Source organism: Semicossyphus pulcher, unplaced genomic scaffold, assembly GCF_022749685.1.
Source record: "Semicossyphus pulcher isolate SPU_LCO1_2020_fin unplaced genomic scaffold, fSemPul1.0.p SCAF_9, whole genome shotgun sequence".
Classification (NCBI taxonomy): domain Eukaryota; kingdom Metazoa; phylum Chordata; class Actinopteri; order Labriformes; family Labridae; genus Semicossyphus; species Semicossyphus pulcher.
In genome coordinates, this window is record NW_027211770.1 from 22,889,581 (window position 1) to 22,913,883 (window position 24,303).

The window sequence follows — 24,303 nt, forward strand, 5'->3', positions numbered from 1 at the left end:
AATGCAGAGGAGAGGCGTCATTAAAATGATTTACAGATGTAATCCCCCCCTCTCTGCCTCTCTTTCTCCCCCTCTCAGAGTTCCCGCCCCCTGGCAACCCCCAAATATAGCTCACCCTAATATCACCAGCGGGATTAAAATCCGTTCCCATTAATCCCTTTTACTCGCTGCCGCTCTCTTTTCATTCTCTCTCTCCTTCTCTCTCTCGCTGCCCTTTCCACCTCTGCAACTTTCTCCAGCGTCACCCCGCGACTCCCAACTTCTTCGGTTAAAGCACTTTTTTTACAAGCTGACATTTTGTCTTCCTTCCCTTTCTCCTCACCTTTGCCCCCTTTCTGTCTTTCTCCCTTTCAGACGCATAAACATTATTCCTCCCTGTAATTATGTTGCGCTTAGAATCTGTAATCATTTCAAAGGGGCCTGGCTCAAATGTTATCTTCCATTAACTCCGCTTCAAACATGAAGAGAGGAAGCGAGGGAGATGGTTTCCTTCCTCTTCTTAATCTGCCATCTTCGCCCTGATGGCTTTCACTTCTTAAACTTTTTCTTGGCCTTATTTGACCTCAACAAGCACCAGAGCGCGCACACCAACCTGCCCTTTTAGTGAAAAACATGCACAACAAGAAGACGCAAACAGCAGGATTAAAATCAGATTCAATTAATCCCTTATTCCCTTCCCCTCCCACTCAGTGATGCTCGCTCTCTTGCACACTTTTCACATCACTAAGTTGCTCATTTTATTCCTCAAACCCTATCTTCTTGGGTTAAAATGGTTTTTCTCTGCGTGTGTGTGTGTGTGTGTGTGTGTGTGTGAGTGGGTAGGTAAATAATTTTCTATTCAGCTCCCTGGCTCTATGTTATCTCGCTTACCTGATTTTCCCACACCTCCACTCTCTGCTTTTAATTAACACTCTTTATTTCACAGCTCTCACCGATAATCTCTTCATCAGAGGCCTATAGCACCGGAGGCTGAGCTTTTCACTCCCACCGCGGGGTTCTTTGTGCTCTTTCAAAACAGCAAAACGGCAACAAACAAGAGTCGAAGCACGCACGCATGCAGGTAATGCCCACACACGCTCACCCACAGACACGTACACGTCTTGAATAAGTGAAAGCAAAAGTAAAGATGCGTCGTCTGATTAATAGTCGGTAAATGTCTCTGCCTTTGTGCCGTGCTGCAGGAGGTGAATAACGCTGGTGTATCAACAGTTTGTGGTGCGTTTGAACGTTCATTCATTTCTATACGGCCAAGGTGATGTTTGTAGAGTGAGATCCATACTGCGTGTTTATGTGTCTGTATGTTAATAAATGTGCTCAAATATAGCTGCATTTAAAAAGGGGCTAGACCCCCCTGCACACACGTTTTCAGCACAGGATATGATAAGGGTGCTCTGTGCAGCCCCACCACATTCACACTCGCTCCCCTCACTGATTGGTCAGCTGTGAGAGAGTGAGAAACTATGCGGCGTTTCTTTTACTTTCGCATGTCTGGTACTTTCCGTGTGTACAACTGAGTGTGAAATAGCGATGTGGGAAAGAGAGCCGCAGATAACATCAAAGAGAGAGTTTGGGGCTTTGGGCGACATTTTATTTGGAGCCTTAATCTTCGCAGCACATCACGCTGTCGGTCGCAACAGATTTTCAACACAGCTTCACATAACTTTAATAGATGGCCGCATTAAAAATCCTGCTTCCTACATGAGGATTTTACTCTTGTTCAAGAAGTGTTACAGGCGACATGGTCATCCGAAATGTAAGGATTAACATGCATGAAGTTATACAGCGCGGTAAGGCAACATGAATAGGCTTGTGTGTAATTGCCGTACAGCAGTGACTGCTGGGAGCTGTCACAGGTTGTTGCCAATGACAGATTGAGGACAAAACAAGTCTGGTTTATGTCCAAATAAGGTCATGTAGGGATTTGTTGACTTTCATTATTGGATAATTGTGCGAACAGGCATCAAACGTGTCCCCATATGTGAGATTTCACACCGGCTTGAGATGAATTGGAGAGGGCAGTGTGCACACAGAGGTTAATAAAGCTGGCAGGGAGATTGCAGATGCATATTTCTGCTTTATTTGTGTGAATTTGCAGACTTTTAGATTCCATCAGCCCCCCCTTCCCTCGGAGTATAGACAGCACACTCGTCTGCACCTGTAAACACCTGCAGGCGAGATTCATCAGCGCTGACAGCGCTTCGCACGGCTCCAGCTCAATAGACTGAGTGCAGGACGGACAGCCTGAGCTTCCACTTACTGTAGAGAACTGAGCCCCACTGAATGGCTCTCAGGTGTGCTTGATAAGTTCTGCTACTTAGCCTGAGGTTAGATTATTCTGCATGAAAGGCATTTACACCAAACATCAGATGCTTCTGCTGTTGGCGCTTCATGATGGCGATCTCGCTCAACTTTAAAAATAAAGACGTCGGAAAACAAAGACGCTGCGAAGATTTGTTCTATTTTTAATTAACCTGAGCTCAAATATCTTTGTCTTCAGGCAGACTTCCAACTATAATAGTTATTCTGCTCGCATTATTGCAGTGGTATGTCTGTGCGATGGACATTTTCTCCTTCTGCTGGCTCTGTGGAGCAGTGCCGTGTGGCTTTCGTATCATTTCAGTGCCTGGACTGTGTTCCAATGAAATGCCACCGAGAGTTGCAGCGGCAGAATGTAATAAAAGTGTCTGCTGGTTATATAGACTTTTACGAATCATTAATGGTGGCTGAGGGAGGCCGGCGATGATGTCGCCACTTTGGAATCTTCTTCAGAGAAAGGAAAAGAAAAACAGAAATTGTAGTTTTCATTTCTTTTCATGGTTAATGTGTTTTCGTCTCAAGAACGGTTCAATTCTGTAACGTCTCTGCGGTGCATTTAAACATTGATAAACATTCTATTACAAAGGAAGTCAAGTTAGGAAATCGGGTGTGCACAAAGCATTTGTGTAATTCCTCCAAAATAGTACTATTAGACCAATATGACAATAAAAATACAAGTCTCTCACCGACCATAGATACACGGTGTTGGACTGACGCTACAAGGCAACTTACTTAAAGACCCCCTCCAGTGAAAATCAAGGTTTTAACCTTGTAAACATCTCCATGTGGTGTTCTTCATGTGCTACAAGACATATCAGGGACAACATCTCCGTGGCTGGGCCTGTGTGCTTTTAAACTGCAGTGTACCAAGGACAGGCTGAACAACACGTTTTCAGATTGGCAGGTTTGAGACGTCACAAACCTAAGGAGCCAATCACGTTAATGGACGGGGTGACGCTATGCATATCATTATGTGTAACCTATGGCAACCACTTCGGCGATGCGCAAGCCAGCTGTAACTGTCATCGTAAATTTTGCAAACTCACCACTAACTACTAACGTTAACGTTACGACTACTAATAACTACATTTTAAGCTAGTTAAGTTTCAACAAGTTGCCACTTAACGATGGCAGAGACGTGTTTTGTTTTCGCGACAGAGGGGCTGGTTGGAAATTCGAATAGTGGGCGGGACGATGCAGATTAGGGACTTTTTAATGAGGCTGAAGGAGGAGATGCCATGGGAGGATTTTTTATTTTTTTATTCTTTTATGGCTTTTTATGCCTTTCTTTTAGAGAGAGGACAGTGGATAGTGGTGGAGGATGGAGAAGAGAGAGTGGGGATGACACGCGGTATGGGGGCGGGAGTTGAACCCGGGGCTGCCGCATCGGGGACTATAGCCTCTATACATAGTCACCGATTTAACCCCTGAGCTAAACCGGTGCCCCCTTGGGAGGATTCTTACAAAGTAATTCAACATATTTTGCAGAAATATAACAGGCAATTTATTATTTCAAGCAGAGCATTTTATATGTCTTAAAACATGACTTTCTAGAGTAAATACTCTTAAACTTGCTCAGTGGTGCAGAGGTCAGCGCTGTTGCCTTACTGCTAGAAGGTTGCTGGTTTGAATCCTGGTCCCTATGTAAGGGCTCTTTCTGTTCTCTCCATGCATGCTTGGGTACGTCTGTCTCTGTGTCTCAGCCCTGTGACTGACTAAATATGTTTCAGTGCATGTTTCTGGGTGTGTAGGCGGGACTTTACAACTAACTATTATTAACATTCTTAAACAAATACAACTAAAATGTTGTTCTGTGTTATTATTTTATGATTTGAGGAGGAAACGAGGGTAGAGGGGGGAATATAAAGAGAAGTCAGGAGTGATAACCCGGGCTGAACTAACCCCATGCAGAGCCTCTGACTGCGTCGCTCCATCCATCTCTGCCATCCACCCTTGAGATGTCTTTATTACACTGAATTACATTACAGCGCAGTGCTATGTTTACACAGGAGACACACATCACATAATTGAACGATTGTCACACTCGGCTTTAGACAATTGTAAATACGGCATAACCAAAGTGGCTCTGAAACCTGTGTTGCATTCTCACCAGTCTATGAATAGCTCAATATATTTTTTCCTGCAGGCAGCTGCAGCAGTTTCCTTGAACTCTCCTCAGCACTAATGGCGTAAAAACACATTGTTCTATCACAGAAGCTTTGATACGACGTTGAGGGGTAAGCAGCGGCGCAGGGAAAAATCAGAGCTGCCTTTGAGTGAAGACATCAGGTGTGTAATGCCATCACGTTCCCACTCTGCCTCTCATCCCCCTCTTCTGAAAGGCGGACCGCTCTTCCAATCAAACCTTTATTGTCTTATAATGAATACATTTCCAATAAAAGAAAAGGCACTGAGGGATAAGGGGATCGAGAGGGAAGAGAGATAAAGGAAGACCCTGAGCAATGAGAGGTAAATGAGGAAATAAGTGGAGCTAAAGACAAACAGAAGCAGGAGTGAGTGTTGGGATGTAATGGTGGGCAGACTGGAGGGGGTTGTTTTTTCTGGCACCTTCATATTTCACCCCCTGTGTTTTCAGCTCAGTTTGTCAGTCTTTTGTTTGAACTTGCGGTTACAAATCAGCATTCAGTTTGCTGGCTGCTGTGCGAGACTGTTTTCTGGCCCATTAAATAACCCTCATTAAAGGCCAGCAGCAACTAATAACAATGTCCGAGCTGCACCGAGTTTGTCCCCGTGCCCTGTCCCCCTCTCGCCTTGTTTAATTTCCCTTTAAGGCCACTTATTGATTCCAGCTCCTCCATACCGTAACTCCTTTTATTAATAATACAAAGCAATAACAAGAGTGTCACAACCCGGAGTTCCACACAAGCAATTAATATGATTAATCGAAAAACAGGCGGACGCGTGTTTGTGATGGTCCGTACAGTACAGGTCTCTCCTTGACCGACCCGCTCTCTCTCCCAAGACCTCAAAAACAGCAGCTTTGTGAGGATTAATATGAAGCTGGATCCCTATGATGTCATATCTGGATGCTGTGGTTTTGAGATGAAGTTAGGTGACATAGGGTACTGGGGTGGATGAGCTAAGTATGTAGGGACTTGGCTTGGGACCTGGAGGGTGGCTGGTTCGAGTTCTGGTATGGACCAACCATGGAATTGGGGCTGGTAGCTGGAGAGGTGCCACTTCCCCTCCTGGGCACCGTTGAGCAAGGCACCGAATCCCCCAGCTGCTCAGGGTGGATGTCCATGTGCAGCCCCCTCACTCTGACATCTTTCCATTAATAATGCATGTCCAAAGGGTCCTGTTTGTGCATGTCTGTATTCCGGGCCCATGTGTGTGTAGCATGCTCGTACTAACAGAGTGAAAAATTTGAATACCCCCTCAGGGATTAATAAAATATATCTGCTCTTTTTCTAGCATAAAGACCGACTGGGATGGCGCTCGGGGCAATTGGAAAAAAACAGACTTTTTGCCAGGAGTCCAGGATTTGATTCCCAGATTCCACCTGCTGTGAATTTCTGATACGTACATTTTTACTTATTTAAACCCAAACCATGATCTTTTTCCAAAACCTAACCCAATAGTTTTGGTGTGTAAACTAGGGCTGCAACTAACAACTATTTTGATAATCGATCTTGTTCTTCTTCATGTATAATGCAATGTTAATATATCAATTATGTAACTCAATTAATATTTTGTTGATTTACTTCACATAATTTCACATGACAAAGTACAGACGAGGCCACTATAATAAAACAGAACATTGGGGATGCAGCCATGAAGTGATTATAGGGAATAATGTTTCTGCTGTGAATAAATAAAAGATTCACTTTAGTCTGTCTCTGACTAATGGCATGAAATATTCAAAAACTCCATAACGTTATGTTATACTCGAGTGTCTCACCCACTGAATTTCAGCTAATTAGCGATAGCTTAGTGTCCGTTCTGACAGACAAACACATGATTACAAGTTAATTAGGGACAGAAATACTCTCAGTCTGTTTTCTCTCCATGTTGTGACGGTTTAATGAAGCCGGGCATTAGCTTTATTAAGAGTTAGCGTTATATTAGCTTTACCAGTGGCGTTAGCTTATCGACAGCTTTACTACCACGGCCTACTGTCCTCCGCTACATCATTAGTGGCCCGGCTATGGGCCCATCACAAAACGGAGAGGAGAGAAAACAGACGGAGTTTCAGTTCGTTATGTTTGTTTTTAAATGAACGTTAGAATCCGTAATCGTGCGTTTGTCCGTGTAAACAGGCACTAATCTACCGGAGGCGGACACATCGTCTGCACTGCACAACAAACTGAGGAGGAGACGGAGCGACTTCCTGTAATTCATCACGTGAGCTACACAAGCCGCAGCATTGGCTGGCTGCCCCCAGTGATGTTTTCACAGCGCATGCCGTGCATCATAACAGAGACCCAACTAATCGATGATGAAATTCGTAGCCAACTATTTTAATCATCGATTTTAATTGATTTAATCAATTAGTTGTTGCAGCCCTAATGTAAACCCAACCCAGAAGTTTTTTCGAGCCTTCATCTAATCAAACTGCAACTGTTTCACATCGTTAACCAAGCGTTTATGTTTATCGATGAAGACTCAAAAAACTTGAAACAACGATCCAAGCTTTATTTTGAAAATCTGTCCGGATTATCTGTACTTATTGTTGCTACCTACCTAGACTGCTTACTTGTAAGTCTTAATGGTTGTTGCATATTTATCATGGCTAACTTGCCCATGGCATGGATGATAGAGTGGTACCTAAATCTTCATATTGTGAAGCTCAGGGCCAGAGACCAAGCTGCCATATTGTAAGATTTAGGAGGGAGAATGTGTTTTCCTGATGGGAGGCCCGACCTCCCAACAACTTGCTTTTCCCTGCACACTTTCCTTCCATAACTCTGCCAACTCCAACTAAAGGAAGAAGGTGCCGAGTGAGAAACAGACAGAGGGGAGCTAAGTTTTGGGCCAAGTACAAAAGAATAGGATTTGACACAGAGACAGAGCAAAGGAGAGAATGTCTGAGAGAACAGAAGGCAAAGGGGAACGAGAGGGGAGGAAGGAAAAAAAAGACACAGAGGCCGAGCAGACCAAGGCTGGAGTAATGGAGGAGGAACTGCCAAAAGGCAAGCCTTGGTGGTAAATTCAGAGACGGACGAGGTGGAGAGAGAGGGAGACGGAGGAGGAGGCAGAGAGAAATACGGATGTGCTGAGGGGAACAGAAATGAATAAAAGATGGAGAGAGACGGATAAGATCGAAAGGTAGCTGAGGTGAGTGAGAGAGCTGCTGGAACTATTAGATTCTCAGTAGGCAGTCGCTCCCCATCTTCCTCTGCTGTAGTTATTGAGTCTAGCCTCGTGCGATGATGTTAATGCAGCTACTAAACTGTCACAGTATGACGCGTGTGTGAGTTCAAGTGAGTGCTCATTTATCTTCCTGCATGTGCGTGTGTGCTGCACTCTTGTCAAATAAATATGTGCAGAACTCCATCTGTTGGTGTGAATCTCTCTGTGAGTGAGGAAACTTTCAGAGTTGTGTTTACATGTTTGTGTGGGCGCGTCTATGGCAGAACATCGCCTACTACAAGTATGTGCGAGTCTGTTCGATCGATTGACATCCACAGATTGTGTCTCGAATGCTTCACTTCAGGCCAAACCAGCAGCCCTGCAGGACCTCGAATATTCACAGAGGTTATGTTCTTTCTGTGACACTCGGGGAAGAAAAACACCACCTGCGCCACACAGACCGGCGACTGGTTACGGCAGAGACGGAGCCAAATTTTGTCATCTGTCTAGCTGTTTTTTCGGTTTCATATTCTTGCCAGGTGTAACACACTAACTGTTATTTTGTGAGCATGCCCGAACCTGCCAAATATCAGAATCAGCAGCACATTTGGATCCTGGCTCAGAGATCTCTGCAACCAGGGACGGGTACCTCAAAGGATCATTCCAGTGTATTACAACTTGGGTCTTGTAATCATGGCTTTGGACATTATTTTTAAAGGTTGTGGTAATATTTTGCCAACAAAAATAAGGAGTCATGACACAAGAGCTGTCAGAAGCTAAGACAGATTGCGAGTGGGAAACAGTGTAGCCGAAAAGTTTGTTATTAATCTGTCAGTCAACAAATGTGTGCATGTACAACCACGGTGAGGACCTGTGTTGATTTCGAAAACTATGACGATAAATGTTCGTCAACGATCTTTTTTACATGACGAAGACGGGAAGAGCTAAAAACAGATCTTTGATAATAAAAACGAAAAGTATGTTTTGTTTCGACTCAGTCAGCTCTGTCCCTTTAAGAAGGCCCGCCCCTACAAGCCCACTTTCTTCCTGCTGAGGCTGCACTTTGTGATGTCACAAAGGGCAGCGTGTAGAAAAAACTGTGTGAAACCTGCCGTTCACAGCAGCCTGCAGACTGGGCTGAGAAGCCTGGGGATTACTCCAACATACTTTGACCTACAGATTTGAAACTTCACCCACGTTTAGTCTGGACATCCAACATTGTAACATTATAGATGCATCTTAAAATGTGAAACAGCATAATACCCCCTCTTTCACGTGACGAGACGGGACTAAAATGTTAGTGGGGGGCTGTCAGACATTTAAAATCCATACTTCCCCCCACTGAGCGTCTTATCCATCTGTCCTGTCAAAATACAAGCAATGCATGCCTGTAACCGGCGTGTGCAGATCCTCCTGAATCCGACCCAATTTCGTTAGTAAAGCTTATGACGAAAAACGTTCGTCAACGATCTCTTTTCCATAATGAGGACGAGACGTTGACGACCTAAAGACTTGAATGTGATGGACTGCCGGACATTCAAAATGCATATTTCCCCCCACTGTGCAACTAATCTGTCTGTCAAAATATAAGCAATTCATTCCTGTAACTAGGTGACCTGGTTGGAGATAACAGGTATTACAAAGGTGGTTGTAAACTTTCTCTGTGTCACCCAGGCTTTCTGCTTCAGGCTCTGTGCACGCTCACAGAAAAAAGGGCCGTCTTACGCGTCATTTGACGCTACTTCCACACTAAAAGGAGCCGTCGTCGGCTGTCTGCTTCAGTCAGACTGTTTAAATGAGAAGCGATGATGAAAAGTAATATGTAGATGCCGTGTCTTCATCGTTCATTTACTGTATGGTTGATCTGCTTTAATTTAAAGTGCTAATTTTACCTGAAGCGAGGGAGGGAGACTGGAGAGGGGGGTCATATTTTCTCAAGAGAGAAACGATTTGAGTAAAAGTAAAGACTGAAATGTGAAGACTTTTTAAATCTGGACTGAAATGTTTTAAATACTAAAACTAGACTATAAAAGGTAAAACTGACTAAAGTATCTAAAATAGTTGCCGACACTGACACTGGTAAGGACAGTAGAACAAAGTTGATGCAGGAAGTCGGGCTGTAAACTTTGTTAACAATAGCAGCTGGTAATGATTTAACCAATTTAATAATCCAACCGGTCTTTCAAGTAACTCTGTTTATGACCTTAGAGTTGTTTTATAACCTGTCTGACTTCTCTTGTTCTGACCTTTCACTTTTTAGCAAGATTTCAGCCGTAACCCTCGTTAGCAAAATGTTATTATAACCTCCAGACTTAATGTGAAAGAGAAGGAAAGTAAGTTCCGCTTTGCAGCGCAGCGTAATTAGAGGCATCACGCATCTCTAAGATTTAATCTTTAACCTTATTTGCTAAAACATCGTCAGCAGGGTCATGAATTCTGTTGATTTTTCTAGCCTTGTTTAATATAAGCAGTCACATGTAAGAATTTCCATAATATATTTAATCTCTGATGCATGAATAGTGGCAGTGACAGCAGTTATAGCAGGCGAGGTGTTTGATATACCAGCCTCACACATAATCCCACACACACACAAAGGGGAAAGGACAGCAGATGCATCCCGGGCAAATGATGCATTATTTTGTGTGATTGCGCTGTTGGTCCTCTAGTGTGGGTGGGTGACAAAATCCTGGAGCTATCCTGCAGCGCCAGTGACGGTCAAGTGTGTTTGTGTGTGTGTGTATATAGAGTATATTGCTGTGTGTGTATGTGTGTACGCTGAGGGCTGAAATGAAGGTTGGCTGTTATCATCTCCCCATGCCTTCCTCCCTCCCTCCATCCATCCCACCGCTCTGTACTCTCAGTGGCACTTCCATGTAAGTTGGTTACAGGCACATAATTTTTCGGGAGGTCAGATGGCAGCGTTTTTTTGCTCCCCTACATCCCCCCCCCCTTCCTTCCCATCATACCTCTATCCATCCACCCCTGGCCGTTCTCAGCACTTCACAACTGGATGAGCAAAGCGGCAGCGGCTACCTGCCTCCACCGGCTCTGTGATTGACTGCGGCGCTGCTGAGCGGGCCTCACTGTATCTGTGCCGTGTTTATTGCTTCTTTCACCTTCGCCGTAATTGAGTCCCTTCCCCATGCGAAATATGCACCGTCAGACGGGCGGATGTGTGTGTGGAAGGAATCTGTCAGGGGCGTGGGCGTGTGTGTGTGTGTGTGTGTGTGTGGGTGTGTGTGTGTGCTCTGAGAGTTGACTGACAGGCTACATAACTCAATTCAGCAATTCTGAGGGAGGCTGATGGCTGTTTTTTGAATGTGTGTGTGTAAGTGCACGGGAATCAGTGTGTGGCTATCTGACAGACACTGTCGGCTCGCATATAGGAAAGTATATATTTGGGCTTCTATATAAGTCTGTGGAAGTTTAAAGATGAGAACCTGCATATCTCTAAAGGCAAATGTGTTAAGGTGAGTCGCTAAAAAGTAGCCAGACTATTTAAAAGTACATTTGTGCATAACTACATGCTTGCTTCTGCACAGTTTAGTCCGAGGCTGAGCCAGTCAGGAGTGTGTTTGGCATGACAAAAACGGCAGCACAACGATGCATGTGTGTGCGCCCGCACGTGTGCGCGGAATACTACTCAGCCTCTTTCGAAAACACTCCTACACAGCAGCACGCACGACTGTAAAACGGTCAAAATGCCAAACACGGGCCACGTAGGAAAGGTGGGTCGTGATGTATAATGGATAAGTGAGATAAAGTGCGACAGACGTTAAAGAAGAGAGATGGAAAAAGTAGAGGAGGAATGAGGGGGATGATGAATGTGTGTGTTTTTGTGTGTGAGTGATGGCATGAGCGATTGGTAGGTAGGAGATGAGGGAATTAAATATGAAGGAGCTAAACTCCGCTTTGCTGCAAATAATGGGAACACAAAGTTATGCACCGGAGAAAATAGAATTCGGAAAAGAGGATGCTCGGAAGGAGGAGGGAACATATAGGGTTGGTTAAAAACAGTCATGGGAGCAAGAGGAGGTGGGTGGGAGATGAATGGAGATGGTTGGGGGGGACTTCACGGTCTCTGAAGTGCACGTACGGTGAAAATAAGCCTCCGCCTTCAGAATATTGCAGAGCAGCATATAAGTAAAACGCACAGTTCAGCAGGCCCAGAGCGAGAGAGATGGGGAGAGAAGGTAAATCTGGAGGTGCGTTTAAAAGAGGAAAAAGGAAGTTAAAAGAAAAGAAAGGGAGTGGAACTTATTTTAAGAAACAAGAGCGATGGCGGGAGAGGAGGCGGCAGGGGGGGGACGAAAATAAGTTTGGAAATGAATCGATGCAACCCGTGCAAAGTGAAAAAAGAAAAAGAGCCAGACTGAGGGGAAGAATCATTTTGTCTATGCAAATGAGAAGAGGACAGCAGAAGCTCAGCGTTCTAGCTGGCCACCTGGGCCCTGTCAACCCTCCTTCTCTCCTTTTTCCTCTCCCCTCTTCTGTCTACCTCTCCGCACCTGGCCCTGGCTTCCCTATAGCCTGCGGCGGCAGTATAAAAGGTGGATAGGAAGAGGAGGAGGGGACGAGGTGGAAAGCAGCAGGGAAGCTGGAGAGACGGTTCGCCAAAAGATCCATCAGCGAGCGATCCTGGCATCACAAATCTCCCCCCCTCCTCTCCGCCAAAATCTGTCCCTCCAACCATCACTGATTCCCTCACTTATCGCAAACTCGCAGTAACAGTTGGAGCAGATTCATGCGGACACATGCACCTGCTGCACACGAGTGGAGTGTGTGCACGGGCATGGGCACTGGCATTTAAGTAGCAACAAGGTTAGCTGTAGAGAGACAGGCTCGCAGGGAGGGGTAGGAGGGATAGAGCAGGCTTTTGAGTGATCATGGTGAGGACAGACAAAAAGACACCGAAACACCGCTGAGGCCCTCGAACCAGCTTCGCCACGCCGGAGAACCGGGAGAGAGGGATCAGAGAGGAGGGCGGGTCGGAGGGAAGGAGAGAACAAGGCCTTTAAAAAAGCCATGCGGGGAGAGAAGAACAAGTGCAGCGATCAAGAAGAGAGCAGGTTTTGTTTGAGAACAAAAGGCGGAAGCAGGGTGCTACATGGAACAAGGAAAATCTGAAACACTGTCGAGGTGTTCTGGTGAATATTATTCTCGCACTTGAATCACAATAACCAGCGGTGTCCTTGTATTTGTATACACTATCTTCAGGAGGCTCGTAAAGAAGGAGGCCAGAAAGGGAACGTGGCATTTAAAAGGCAGAGCGCATCAGGATACACGCTGCAGTAAATAAGTTTGGAAAGGTCTCCACAGTCTCCCGAGTGCAGTGAAATGTTTGTATTCCTTCACATGCAAATTTGTGTGTGTGTTTACGTGCGTGCGAGTGCGACCCGCGTGTCCGCGCTGCCGCAGATTTGTGCACGCTTCTGTAACAGGGCCGGAGATTTATGCACCAGTCATCATTTGGGATCAACCTGCTTTTTAATTACCTATGCTTTATGTTTGTTTTTAATTTTCCCCATAAGCTCATAAATCGTTTCCCCTCAGCACAACTCAAATCCATCTCCACGGTAAATAAGCAGCGGTTAGAATTGCATATGTTAGCAGAGCTGTGACAAAACTACATTTGACCCCGCCCCTACCTCTGCCATCGTGCTGAAAGCTTAAGGAAAATAAATAAGTGGTGATAAACGTAGGATGAAGTTCGTGTTATTATAACTGAAATCTAATTAAGATTCAAGGTTTTTCAAGCTTTATCTTTCCAGCAGTTAAGGACACGCTGTGCTGACGCCTCTGACTCATATGAGTAAGAGGTACAGTCAACACAATCAACTGAAGTATTTTTTACAATGACTTACATTCATCAGTATTCAAGGTAATAAGCAGTAATCATTAGAAAGACACCATAATTAAGTTAAATGTTCTTTCAGTATTCACTCTCTTCACATCACATGAACAAACTGTTGCTCAGATGAGATTTGTTTCTTTGGCTGTTCACTTTATTTTTTAAAATGTGGCCAAAAACCAGATCGCAGTGTGAACAGGTCACGGTCATGAGCTGACCCGCACGCTCAAAAGAACAATAACCGTCGTAAACACGGTTGCCATGGAAGTCGGCGTCTGGAAACTTGCAAGTTTCATTGAATTAGGTAATAGATTTATAAGAATTCAATAAGGCGACGTTCAGACTCCAGAAGTCCAGTTGCCTTTTGGATTAAGCTCAGAATTACCATGACCAGGATGACTGAGAACCTTCACAGACAAGTCAGTGTTTACGGTTTCATGTATAAATGTGATGTGCCGTGGAAGCCAGCGAATTCGACAGCAGATGAAGAGAAAGAGAAACACATTTTTAATTATGGCTTTCTGTGGAGCAATGGCTGCTGCTTCAGTACGGAGGTGTGTGTGTGGACGCGGAGTCTGAGCCAAGATTCCTTCCATGTTTATATTTACAGTTTGACTCCCGCCAGCGCAGAATTGTGAAGAATCGAGAGGGACGTAAATATTGCATGTATTCTGACTGTTCAGACTCAGGTCGCATTGCAAAAAATCTGTATCTGATTTACGACCAGTGACACAAATCAGATTCAAAAAGATCAGATTCCACCTGATTTGTGCTGCTCACATGGTCATGAAAAAACAGACCACAAAACGAGCGGATTTGGGCCACATTTTCCTGCAGTCTGAACGTAGCGTTATTGAATTCTTATAAACATTTTACCTAATCCGATGAAACTTGCAAGTTTCCAGAGAAAAACGATCCAACAAAGTCTCCCAAAATGTCAAACTGTGCTTCTTCTCATGTATGGCATCTTTATCTAACCAAATCTGAGCTGATTAGAACCTGACGTGGAGAAATTAACTTCTGGACATTTCTCCAGACTCGTGCTGACTTCCGTTAGATCGATGAGCCTTTATCTTTGTTGGCAGGTTTAATTTCCTGCTTTACAAAAGCATACATCAAAGAGCTTTTGCTACATAGGGACTTGACATACCCACAGATTAATGCAAATTAAGTGCACACTAATTGAAGACTTCTGATGTGTCCTTTTGTACATGTTCTAACCTTGAATAAAGGTTCAAGGGAATAAAGGTGTTTATCCAAACACGTAATGCATAATTATTTTATATCATGCATTTAAATGATAGGAATAGCTATCTTTTATAAAGTAAAATCATTTATCACGTCATTTTGGATCAGACTGGACGCTTGGTGAGTAGAACACAGAGAGTCGCTTTGATAAACGGAGGACAGATGGCAGCCATCTTGGCCCTTGGGAGCAGAAAAATAATCAAGAATGAAAGCACAAACCCCCACAGCTTTCTTTTATTAGTTTCTCTTGCAATAAAGTATGTTACTGTATATGCAGTCAAGAGGCGACAGAGTCGTGCTGCGAGTTCTGTGTACTGGCTCTCCACACTGAAGGATCTATATTGCAGACACAAAAACCACTTGCTGTCCATGGCTACAGAGTCCACAAAAGCTAAAAATGTCTCTGGTACGGAGCGCAGAACCCCACTGGCCTCTGCAAGCTGCTTCACTGCTCAGTTACCCAGTCCGGCCCAGCGGGTGGCAGTCGCTGTGAACCTCCGTTTCTCTGCAACTGTGTCCAAAGCCCAAGGCTTGTGTCAAGCTCATTCAGAATCACAGACTGTACGGCTGATCCGACGGCCAGAAAGTAGAGCCCTCTGCCGTCCATGATAACATTGTTCACGCGGCAGATGGACACGGAGATGAGGACGCGTCTGCGGACGAGAGTCGAGGCACCCCTGCAATCTGCTGGTGCGCTTTATGGGGGGTGAGGGGGGGACGGTGTGTACCTGCTAACGGCCATAAGGTGAATCAGAAGTCGTGCACTTGAACGCCCCTTCGGCCGCCCAGGAGGAAATGAATCCAGGGAGAGAATCAGCCAGAGCTTTTCTCAAGGTCGTTTGGTGCTCGGCCACATTTTAAGTGGCCTTGCCAACTGTAACAATCTCTGCAGAAACAATCGCAGCACCAATCCAATTTGGCCGAGCTTTCTCTTCTTTTCTCCTCCCTTCAGTGCAGACGGCTGCAGAGCCTCACTTTTGTATTGGCCTGCTGAAAGCGGAGCATGAATTGATGACCTTATGAATCTCAAAAGAGCCCAGCAAATCATTGCGGTAAATCTCAGGCCCAGCACATTAAGCATGACCGCCGGCTTAGTCCCCTCATTTTACCCCCTTTCTTTCTTTCTTCTCTTCTTGTCCACTTCTTTCTCTCAATCTTCCCTTCCTACAAGCACCTTAGGGTCTACGAGAGCGTGCCGACGTTTCGAGGATTGTTTTCATGTGCTGCTAATTAATTGCCTACAATTAATGGTTGTTTACGGTCTGCTAATGAAGTGGATCAAAGCTCACTACTCCTGATGTTCAGGCTGTTGTCCTCGGCCTGAAAAAGAGATGAAGAGCACAATAGACTCGTAGGGACTAGTGTAGGGGCGTGTCGGGGAAGTATCATGAAAGCTGCAGTGGATTTTATTTTTTCAGTAGCTGTGTCAACAATCCCTTGGCATCCGACCAGAATGGAGCCGGGCAATCTGAGTCTGATCTATTGGCAGCCGCTGTTATCACTTGTCTTTCATGCAGAGATAGCATTTGGTTTTTAAAAGCGCGTACAGTACGCCAGAATGTGTGTTTCTGTGTAACATTTGCAAAGATAATCTGTGATAATCCTTTGTTTACTACATTCGTTTTAAGCCAACGTCCTCTTTTTTCCCCCCCAACTTCAAATGTTCTCTCAAATCACTCATTAAAACGACTTAATAACGTCTGATAACAACTGTTGACGGGCTTTCTGAAATCCCTGCGAGTGTCACCGCCACTTTATCTATGCCAGACGTGTCAGAGCTCAAATGAATTTGCCACTCGTGGGGAGAGACGTTTTAAGAGTTTTCTAAGATAGAAAACTCATCCGAGACCTCTTCAGCATTGTTGTGTCCGCCTTCTGAAAAATCTCCATCTGATTTCCCAGCAGATAGCGCAGTGCTTTGACTGGCAATTTTCAGCATCTGACAATCTCATCAAAGCGAACCTATTAATGGCGATGATACGAAGAAGGCTTTCTAAATGGCAGACAGATGAATAGCCCAGCGCGTGTGTGGGTGTTTTAATTCTCGGAGGCGAAGCAGCTTCTCTGGAAGTGGGAGGACTGGCCGTGAGCTGCTGGGAAACAATTTCAATACTCGTTTGCTTGTATCTGTGTGTGTGTGTGGGAGTGAGTGTGAGGTGTGTAGGTGCTGTGACCTCATCGATCATGACACCTTGTCTCTCTGGTGTGGTCACCTACACACTGCTTGCCCTCTCTCTGTCTTTATCTCTGTGTATCACCATCCATCTCCCTGTCTCCCCTCCTCCTCCTCCTCCTCGCCCCCATCCTCTCCTCACACCAACACCCTGCACTTTTCTGCATTTGTCCCACCTTCTTAATCTCACCCTTTCCCTCCTTCCTTGCTTTTTTTTTTCGCCTTCTAAATCCTTCATTCAGCTCAGCAGGGGTTGCACTCTCTCTCTCTCTTCTCTTCTGTGTGGTTTTTTTTTTTTACACCCTTCCATTTTAGAGCTGAAATCCTGCAATCATTCACTTGTTTGTCGGACTCCTCTCTGCCTGACTTTCTCCTCTGCTCCGCTCCTCCCTGCTTCACTGGTCTGTGACGCAAGCCCCTGGCGCTTTTCCTCCCCCTCGCTGCTCCCTTCCTTCGCTCTTTTATACACTGTGCAGCCAGCCATCTCTCCCTCTCTCCCCCATCTCTCCACTCTCTGACCCCATCAGTCCCTCGGTGCCCCTGCTAAGCCTGGTCACTCTTCATCAGCTAGCCTCCACTGGACACATGGACCTCCCAAGGGTAGAGGGACCCGCCGTTGACAGTTTCACCTGTCCTTTAGTCCTTTACTGATCCTCCTCACCCCTGGATGAGCACCTCATTACCCCCTCCTTTTATCTCTAAATCAAGTCATCCAGATAGCATGTGTATTAGCCTCTGCACCGGCAAAGAACACAGTTTCCATCTCCTCAATTTTAGGCACTTGCCCTTTTCAGTTCAATCAGCCTCTCTCGTCCAATCACGCCTAGTGAGGGCTCCTGCCGCAGCGCCTGAGTGGGGATAATCACCGTGGTTGCCAGCGCTACCGGAGGCCGCTGTCTGGCCAAGTTAGCGCGGCGCCCTGCGGGAGCTGCGGAGACAGGTGTCACAGCAGCGAGGAGGGGGGTGTTAAACAAGCCCAGGGCCGAGCAGGAGGTATAAACGTTTACTCTTCGTCATGGAAACTGTGTCACCAATAGCAAGGAATGCTCACCCCATGGCGTGAGTGTATTTTCAGGCGCACTCTCCCGGTTCCTCGACTGCAATTTAACTCCGACTCAAAACATAAGTACACCTTGTAGGACGGATACATAGCAACTGCCTTTGTGTAGTAGAGGGAATCGCTTTTTCACACTCCCATGGCAAAGACAAACATACAGCGAGAGGGGTCAGCGGCGGGAGGAAAAGCTGCTGGCTCAGGGGACATCAGGTCACAGTATGTAAAATCTGCACCCCGGGGGGGGGTCCTTTTTGCTTTCGCACCGAGCCAATCGGAGGGAGTTTAAAAGAGCTGGATTGATTGGCAGGCTTCGAACGCAAGCAAATGGGGGAGACGTCCTTGGCATCCGAGTCAGCATTAAAAAACTTGAGCGGTAAAAGTTGGTTAAACGCCAGTTGTTCTCGGGGAGCGACACGTAAGGACGACATAGATCACCATTATGATAATCACAAGCGGCAGCGTCAGGGGAATAGTAATGGGAAGGAGATGAGGTGGCAGCCATAAAGAGTGTTTCTACATTAGCACTGGCCTGATTAGATTGACAGAAAGTTTCACTAATGGACAATTAAACAAATGGTCAAATGAGATATAAGGCTTCAATTACCAATTGGTGTCTTTTTGCGCCCCTTGCGATCATTGTGCATTCTGTTTGTGCATGAGGACCGAACATGCTTTAAAAGGGATGAAAAAGGGGATATGTGAAAGCCTAATCACATGATGTGTCCTTGCATTGGAAACAAAAAACCCCCTCAGTTGTTACTTCCCAATATTCAAGTGCATGTAAAAATAAAAGCCTCTCTGGACCTGGTCTATAAAGCCAGAAGGGGTTATTGAGATGCGATCATTGTGTGAAACAAAAGCAGCCTAAAACAAGGAGTTATGGATCGCATTGAATACCGGGAGGCAGATTGGAAGATAATTACTGTAAAATACATCACCTGCACTAAACGGTGAGACTGGGAACATCTTCTGCTTCTGAGTAATGGACCCATAAAAGCCCGGAGGAAAATAAAATCCAGCCCACACTAAGCTCCGTAACTCTTTCAGTCATCACTTGCCCGAAAAGCGACACAGTGCAATTTGTTTATGGAGCTTATGCCGAGGCGGTTGCTCGGCTGAGATAGTGGGCCACCCTGTCAGGACCCTTTAAGACTGCATCAGTTGATCAAACAGCGCCCAGCACGACAGCAGTAGGCAGCGCATTTTTAAAAAAGGCTCATTTCAGCTTCTCTTGTGCTGACGGGCATGCCAGTGCTGTCTGCCAAGTTCAGGTTGTCCAATTATTTAGACCTACAAAAGACAGGGAATCACAGGGAGGAAAAAAAAACATTAACACTGAAATGTGATTGTGCGCTGGGCTCACATTTACGACGTGAACCGGTAGATGGCAGGGCAGAGAGCGTGGAAAGGAGGTCTCGCACTTTTTTAATTAAATTGTCGACAAGTTTATTTTATTTTGGGGGCGAGTTATCCTCCAAGGTTCGGATCAAAGGATAAACCTTTGCTCGCGGGGAAGACTTTTTCAGCGCATTAAAGAACAAAGAAAGACGCTGAAATAGCAAACGCAGCGCAACGTGGAAGAAAGTAAAAAGGCAATCTTAACTCTGGCATGATGCAAACTGTGTCTGACAAGCATCAAAAACTGCAATTGGGCTCAGACAAACTCATGCATTAGCAATCCGATCCCTATGTTCAAAAGAAACTCTAATGTGCCAACTAAGGCGCAGACATAAGGTGGTCGTGTGCGTGTTTCTGCACCTTTCTGTGCACGCGTGCGTCCATGTTTTTACTTTTTGTGTGTGCAGCATTTCCCTTGATGTTTGTGTTTACAAGCCAGGCCTCCCGTCTGTGAGTCACAGCGACATTGATTTATGCATGGCCCCTGTCTGTGTGTGTGTATGTGTGTGTGTGTGTGTGTGTGTATACCAGCTATAATTGGTATTCAAATCTCCTCCCACAAGTGCGTCCAACTGCTGCCGTTTTTCAACTGCCGGAGCCAGAGCCAAGGTCCAAACAGCATGATGGGGAACAAGCTCAAACGGATGGCTCTCATTGCACACATTGGAATAAACAAATGGAGGTGATTTAATGCACACAGCGATAAGGCAGGTGGTAATGGAGGCATAGGGGAGGAATGGGGAGGAGGAGGTGGAGGAATGGGGAGTGATGGAGGTGTGCGTGGTAGCGATTAAGGCTAGGCGAGTAGCGGAGGTGGAGTTAACTGCATTTGTTACTGTATGTGGGGTGGAAGTTTGGCCCACAGCTGCTCTGGATCAGCCACCCCCACACAGCCGTGCACTCAGCGCATAAACACACACTGCTGGTTTGGTGCGTGTGTGTGTGTGTGTGTGTCCCTCGGGCCTGCCCGTCAGACACACTGTGAAGTCTTTCTGCCTTTCTTCTCCCACTCTTCCATCGCTCCCTCGCTTCTTTCTGCCTTTCTTACTCTCTCCATCTTTCCGTTCCTCTGTCTCCCTTTTCTTTCCCTTTTTCAAACGAGGGCCAAGTCTGCCGGCCTCGCCGTCTTCACAGCACCCCGTCAATCTATACGTTCAGTCATTCATCCATCCGTCCAATCAATCTGTCCATCTCTATCCTGGCATAATAACAACCCCCACCCCTCATTCCCCTCCACCTTCCCTCCTTTCTGTTGAATCATTGGCCATTTCTCTCTGACGACCGTGCTGATTTGTTATCAGAAATGCATTTTTCAACGCTTGCACAACGTGCGCATATGTGCAGGGTGTTCACAAACAAACCATCCTTACACATCCTTCTCTGCCTCCTTCCTCCGTCCACCCCCTGCCTGTGACACCCCTCCACCCCCCTGGCCCCCTGTCTCTCCCGGCCCCTGTCAGTGGCTAGATTAATGGCAGTGATCAGTGAGCAGCCCCCAGCAGAGGTTTGCCTGCAGCTGAGGCAAAACCCGGCACTGTAAGCAGCACATACACATCCACGCATACAAATACACACACAACATAAAGCACATTTACATGCAACACACACGCGTATTCATAAACGGGCGCCCTGACACACGCACATAAACCTCTTACACAGTACTCCAGTTAGACTGATGCAAACGCCTACACGCTTATGCATATAAATCAACCCTGCACTCTTACAGCAGCAGACACACAAGCATGCACACTACCACACTCAAGGGAAGAAATCAATACACAGGCCATGATGAGGACGGTGGCAGTGCAGCCAAGGGAATGGCTACGGAGCAATGTGGTGCTCCCTATATGAAAGAGACATCATCACAGCAAAGCAAAGCACAGCACAGGTCTGGCCATGACAATAGCCGACCTAGCACTTAACCCCTTCACTGCCTCAGGACAAGGTAAACAAAGGCCTATAGAGGACAACACACCAGTGAAGCAACATCTGTGTGCACTTCCTGGTCAATGACCCCGCTCAGTCTGAACACTGACTGAGGTGGAATTCTTTTAAGTGCGTTTTAAAAGACACCCAAGCAGATGGATGAGAATATGTGAGGCTGAAGTTGCTCTGATTGAGCCCAATCCAAATCCCTATTCCTGCAGCAGATGCACTAGTTATATAGGGTAGTGACCATGAAATATACTGTGCCTGCAAGGGAGCAATGCAGGACTATCCCAGACGGAGATGTTCCAGTGGGGAGAATAACATGAACAAAGGCAGTGCAGGTGCTACTGAAAGGCTGTGTAATAGATTGTTAGATGTTATTGTATCTGATAAGGTGAGGTCTCAAAGGTCCTTTCAGTCCCTCACACTATCGCAGAATATAAAATCAAGTAACTAACGCCACAGCTGGGTCTGCTGCCGCTGTGTGTATCACACGTCTGGTCCACTGCGGGCATTTGTTATGAGCTCTCATGTGGCTGTCAGAATATTCACGCGGAGCTCTCTGCATGCATGGCTGTATGTGCACACAGGCTCCTGGGACTCGCACAAGCAGATATGATACAATAAATCCAAATCACGGTCTGTCCGGCGAGAACAACCAGTATGGTGTGACGCAAGAGGGTCAACAGAGCATGGGATCATTTCGTTAAATATTTCTGTGTGGGCAAAAAGTAACAGCGAGCCCGCGCCCTTCACTTCAGGTTTCATTTTCAGGTGTTTTGGGGGGTTTTGCCTCCCAGTTACGAGAAGTGGTCCAAACAATGAGTCATACACAAGGAGCATTACGGATGTAGCCCAGACTACAGCAAAATGCTTTGATTCTAATTACCCAGTGGTGAATGCTAACAGTGGTCCGCAGGATGATTGTTAACTGGCGTTTTCTGCACGTGTTTCTGTCCCGCGGTGAGCTCCTGCTCTCCTTTTCTCTGCCTGACAGGTCAGAAAAGACCCCGTGCATTTTCAGCTTCTTCTTAGAGGACTTAGGAAAAACTTGCAGGGAAAAGACCCGCCACATCGAGGCGAGATTAACACTCTTCTCATTCACATCACACTCACACGCTCGTTTCGAGCCTTACCGGTGCGCACCAAGCAGGCGACTGTGATGATGGCGAGAGGGACGCAGTAGTTCCACACGGTCGCGAAAGCCATCTCTGTAGCTGATATTCCCCCACTGATCTCTTCCTCAGTATTCCTCTTCCTTGGAGAAATCAGAGTGACATGAACCCGCAGGTTCACTCTCCGACTGCGCCTTCAGCGTCTGTGTAGTTATGTGCGTTTGTGCGCGCGCGTGAAACTGTGCGTGAACGAGTGTGTATTTGATCAAGCGCTCAGTGCGTAAAAGCAGGTCTTAACATAGTATTACTTCCTCTGACACACACCCACTTTCTCTCCCTGTGAATGCCTTAAAATGACGGCTTAGCCGGTTTGGTTACTTTACATTGTAAATATTTTTTAAAAAAGCTTCCCAAAGGGGCGGGACTGTGTGTGCTTCTGACCAATGACAGGGAGCAGGAGCAGGTGGAGGGGTGTGCGGATTAGAAAGAGGTTGGGCTTTAAGAAGAAGGCTTTACAGGAGGAAAGCAGGGGAGGGAAGAACGGTTGCACCTTCCAATTAATTGAAATCAATTCGCGCTAAATGTGATTGATAACCAACATTAATTTTCCGACGCAAATAAGCAATTTATTCAAAATTCAGCTCACGGACCGAAAAGTAGTGTGTCACAATGATTAAGACAACTAAAATGAAACAGATGTTGAGTACATGAAGCGAAAAAATCTTGTATTCTGAAGTCACCTGGAAATTGCATAATGTCTGCTGATTCATCTTTTATTTCTGGAATCAGGGGGCTCACTATATTCCCGTATTAAGGCTGACATTGTCACAAAAACATTAACTTGTGTTAGAATGTCTTTATTAATGTTTATTGACTCACAGCCATATCAGAACATGCGCAGTAGTCTCTGGGTGTTTTGAGATGAGGGGACATTCCGTAGCAAAGCCCCATTATCTGTGTATGTGCATATAGGACTCATCAAGGAGAGCAGGGAGGCAGACCTGGGTGTATCCTGTTAAATCGCCGTTCACAATGACGGTAATGGCCTGGAACAAAAACTTGTGCTCTGGACTAGCCTGTGTTTCTGCTCATCTGAAGTCAGGGCCTATTAGGTCTTGCTAAAGGGGCTCTTTAACTTTACCCTCATGCTGTGGACACAGTTTGCCCATAATTGTGTTTTCCAGTCAGAGAGCGCTGCTCCATTATGAAAATTGTTTCTCTTTCCACATCTTTTCCCCCCTCCCCTAATCTAGTGTTACACCATAGGCTTGTAGCATTCAATGCTGTGAGGCATCTTTTTGAAACTGTATCTTTGGCGCCCCCCTCAGGTAACTTTAGGGATAGCACGTCATGGGTTTCAAATCTACTTTGGCCTCTCTCTCATCTGTCACGAATCCTCCAGACACTTTGGCCAGTTTGGCTCAAACATTTAGAAAAGTTCAAACAGGCAGTAAAGCATCAAAGCAATCTAATAACATTAATATTAATATTTCTGCCCTTGACTTTAAGTCCTTCCAGAAAGTTCGCTTTGAACTCACGCCTCGTATCTGACCTCGACTTGAGGCTCTGTGCGCAATCATAAATTCCCAGCTTCGGGCTCCCTCTGCTCCGTGATTTCATTTCCCAGCCCAACTTTTTAACCTTGTTGTTTTGGCGAGGATGGTATCTGCCCCGCTCAATCCCCAATTCCAATCCCATCCCATTTTTCCCTGTCAGCCGCTCTGCGAGTGTTTGTTCCCCCGGTTGGCAGGGAGTCGGTGGCAGCAGCTTCCCAGCACCAGATGGGGCATTGTCAGGAAGTAATGAGGGGAAAACACCTGCTTCTCCAGCGAACTACACTCCTTCATTTTCAGCCATTTGACACAACATATGCAGGAAGCACATACAAAACCAAGTGACCATG

The 24,303-nt window shown here is 45.9% G+C and overlaps 1 protein-coding gene across 1 annotated transcript in view; it reads right to left on the minus strand.

Annotated features, from left to right (window-relative positions):
• The window catches only part of cadm4 (cell adhesion molecule 4), a 174,452-nt gene extending 151,720 nt beyond the window's left edge, over window positions 1–22,732 (minus strand). The window contains exon 1 of the mRNA XM_069655967.1: window positions 22,422–22,732. Within this exon, the coding sequence (XP_069512068.1) occupies window positions 22,422–22,494 (73 nt within the window). The 5' untranslated portion in view covers window positions 22,495–22,732. The remainder of the gene's footprint in view (window positions 1–22,421) is intronic.
• Window positions 22,733–24,303: the final 1,571 nt, after the last annotated feature.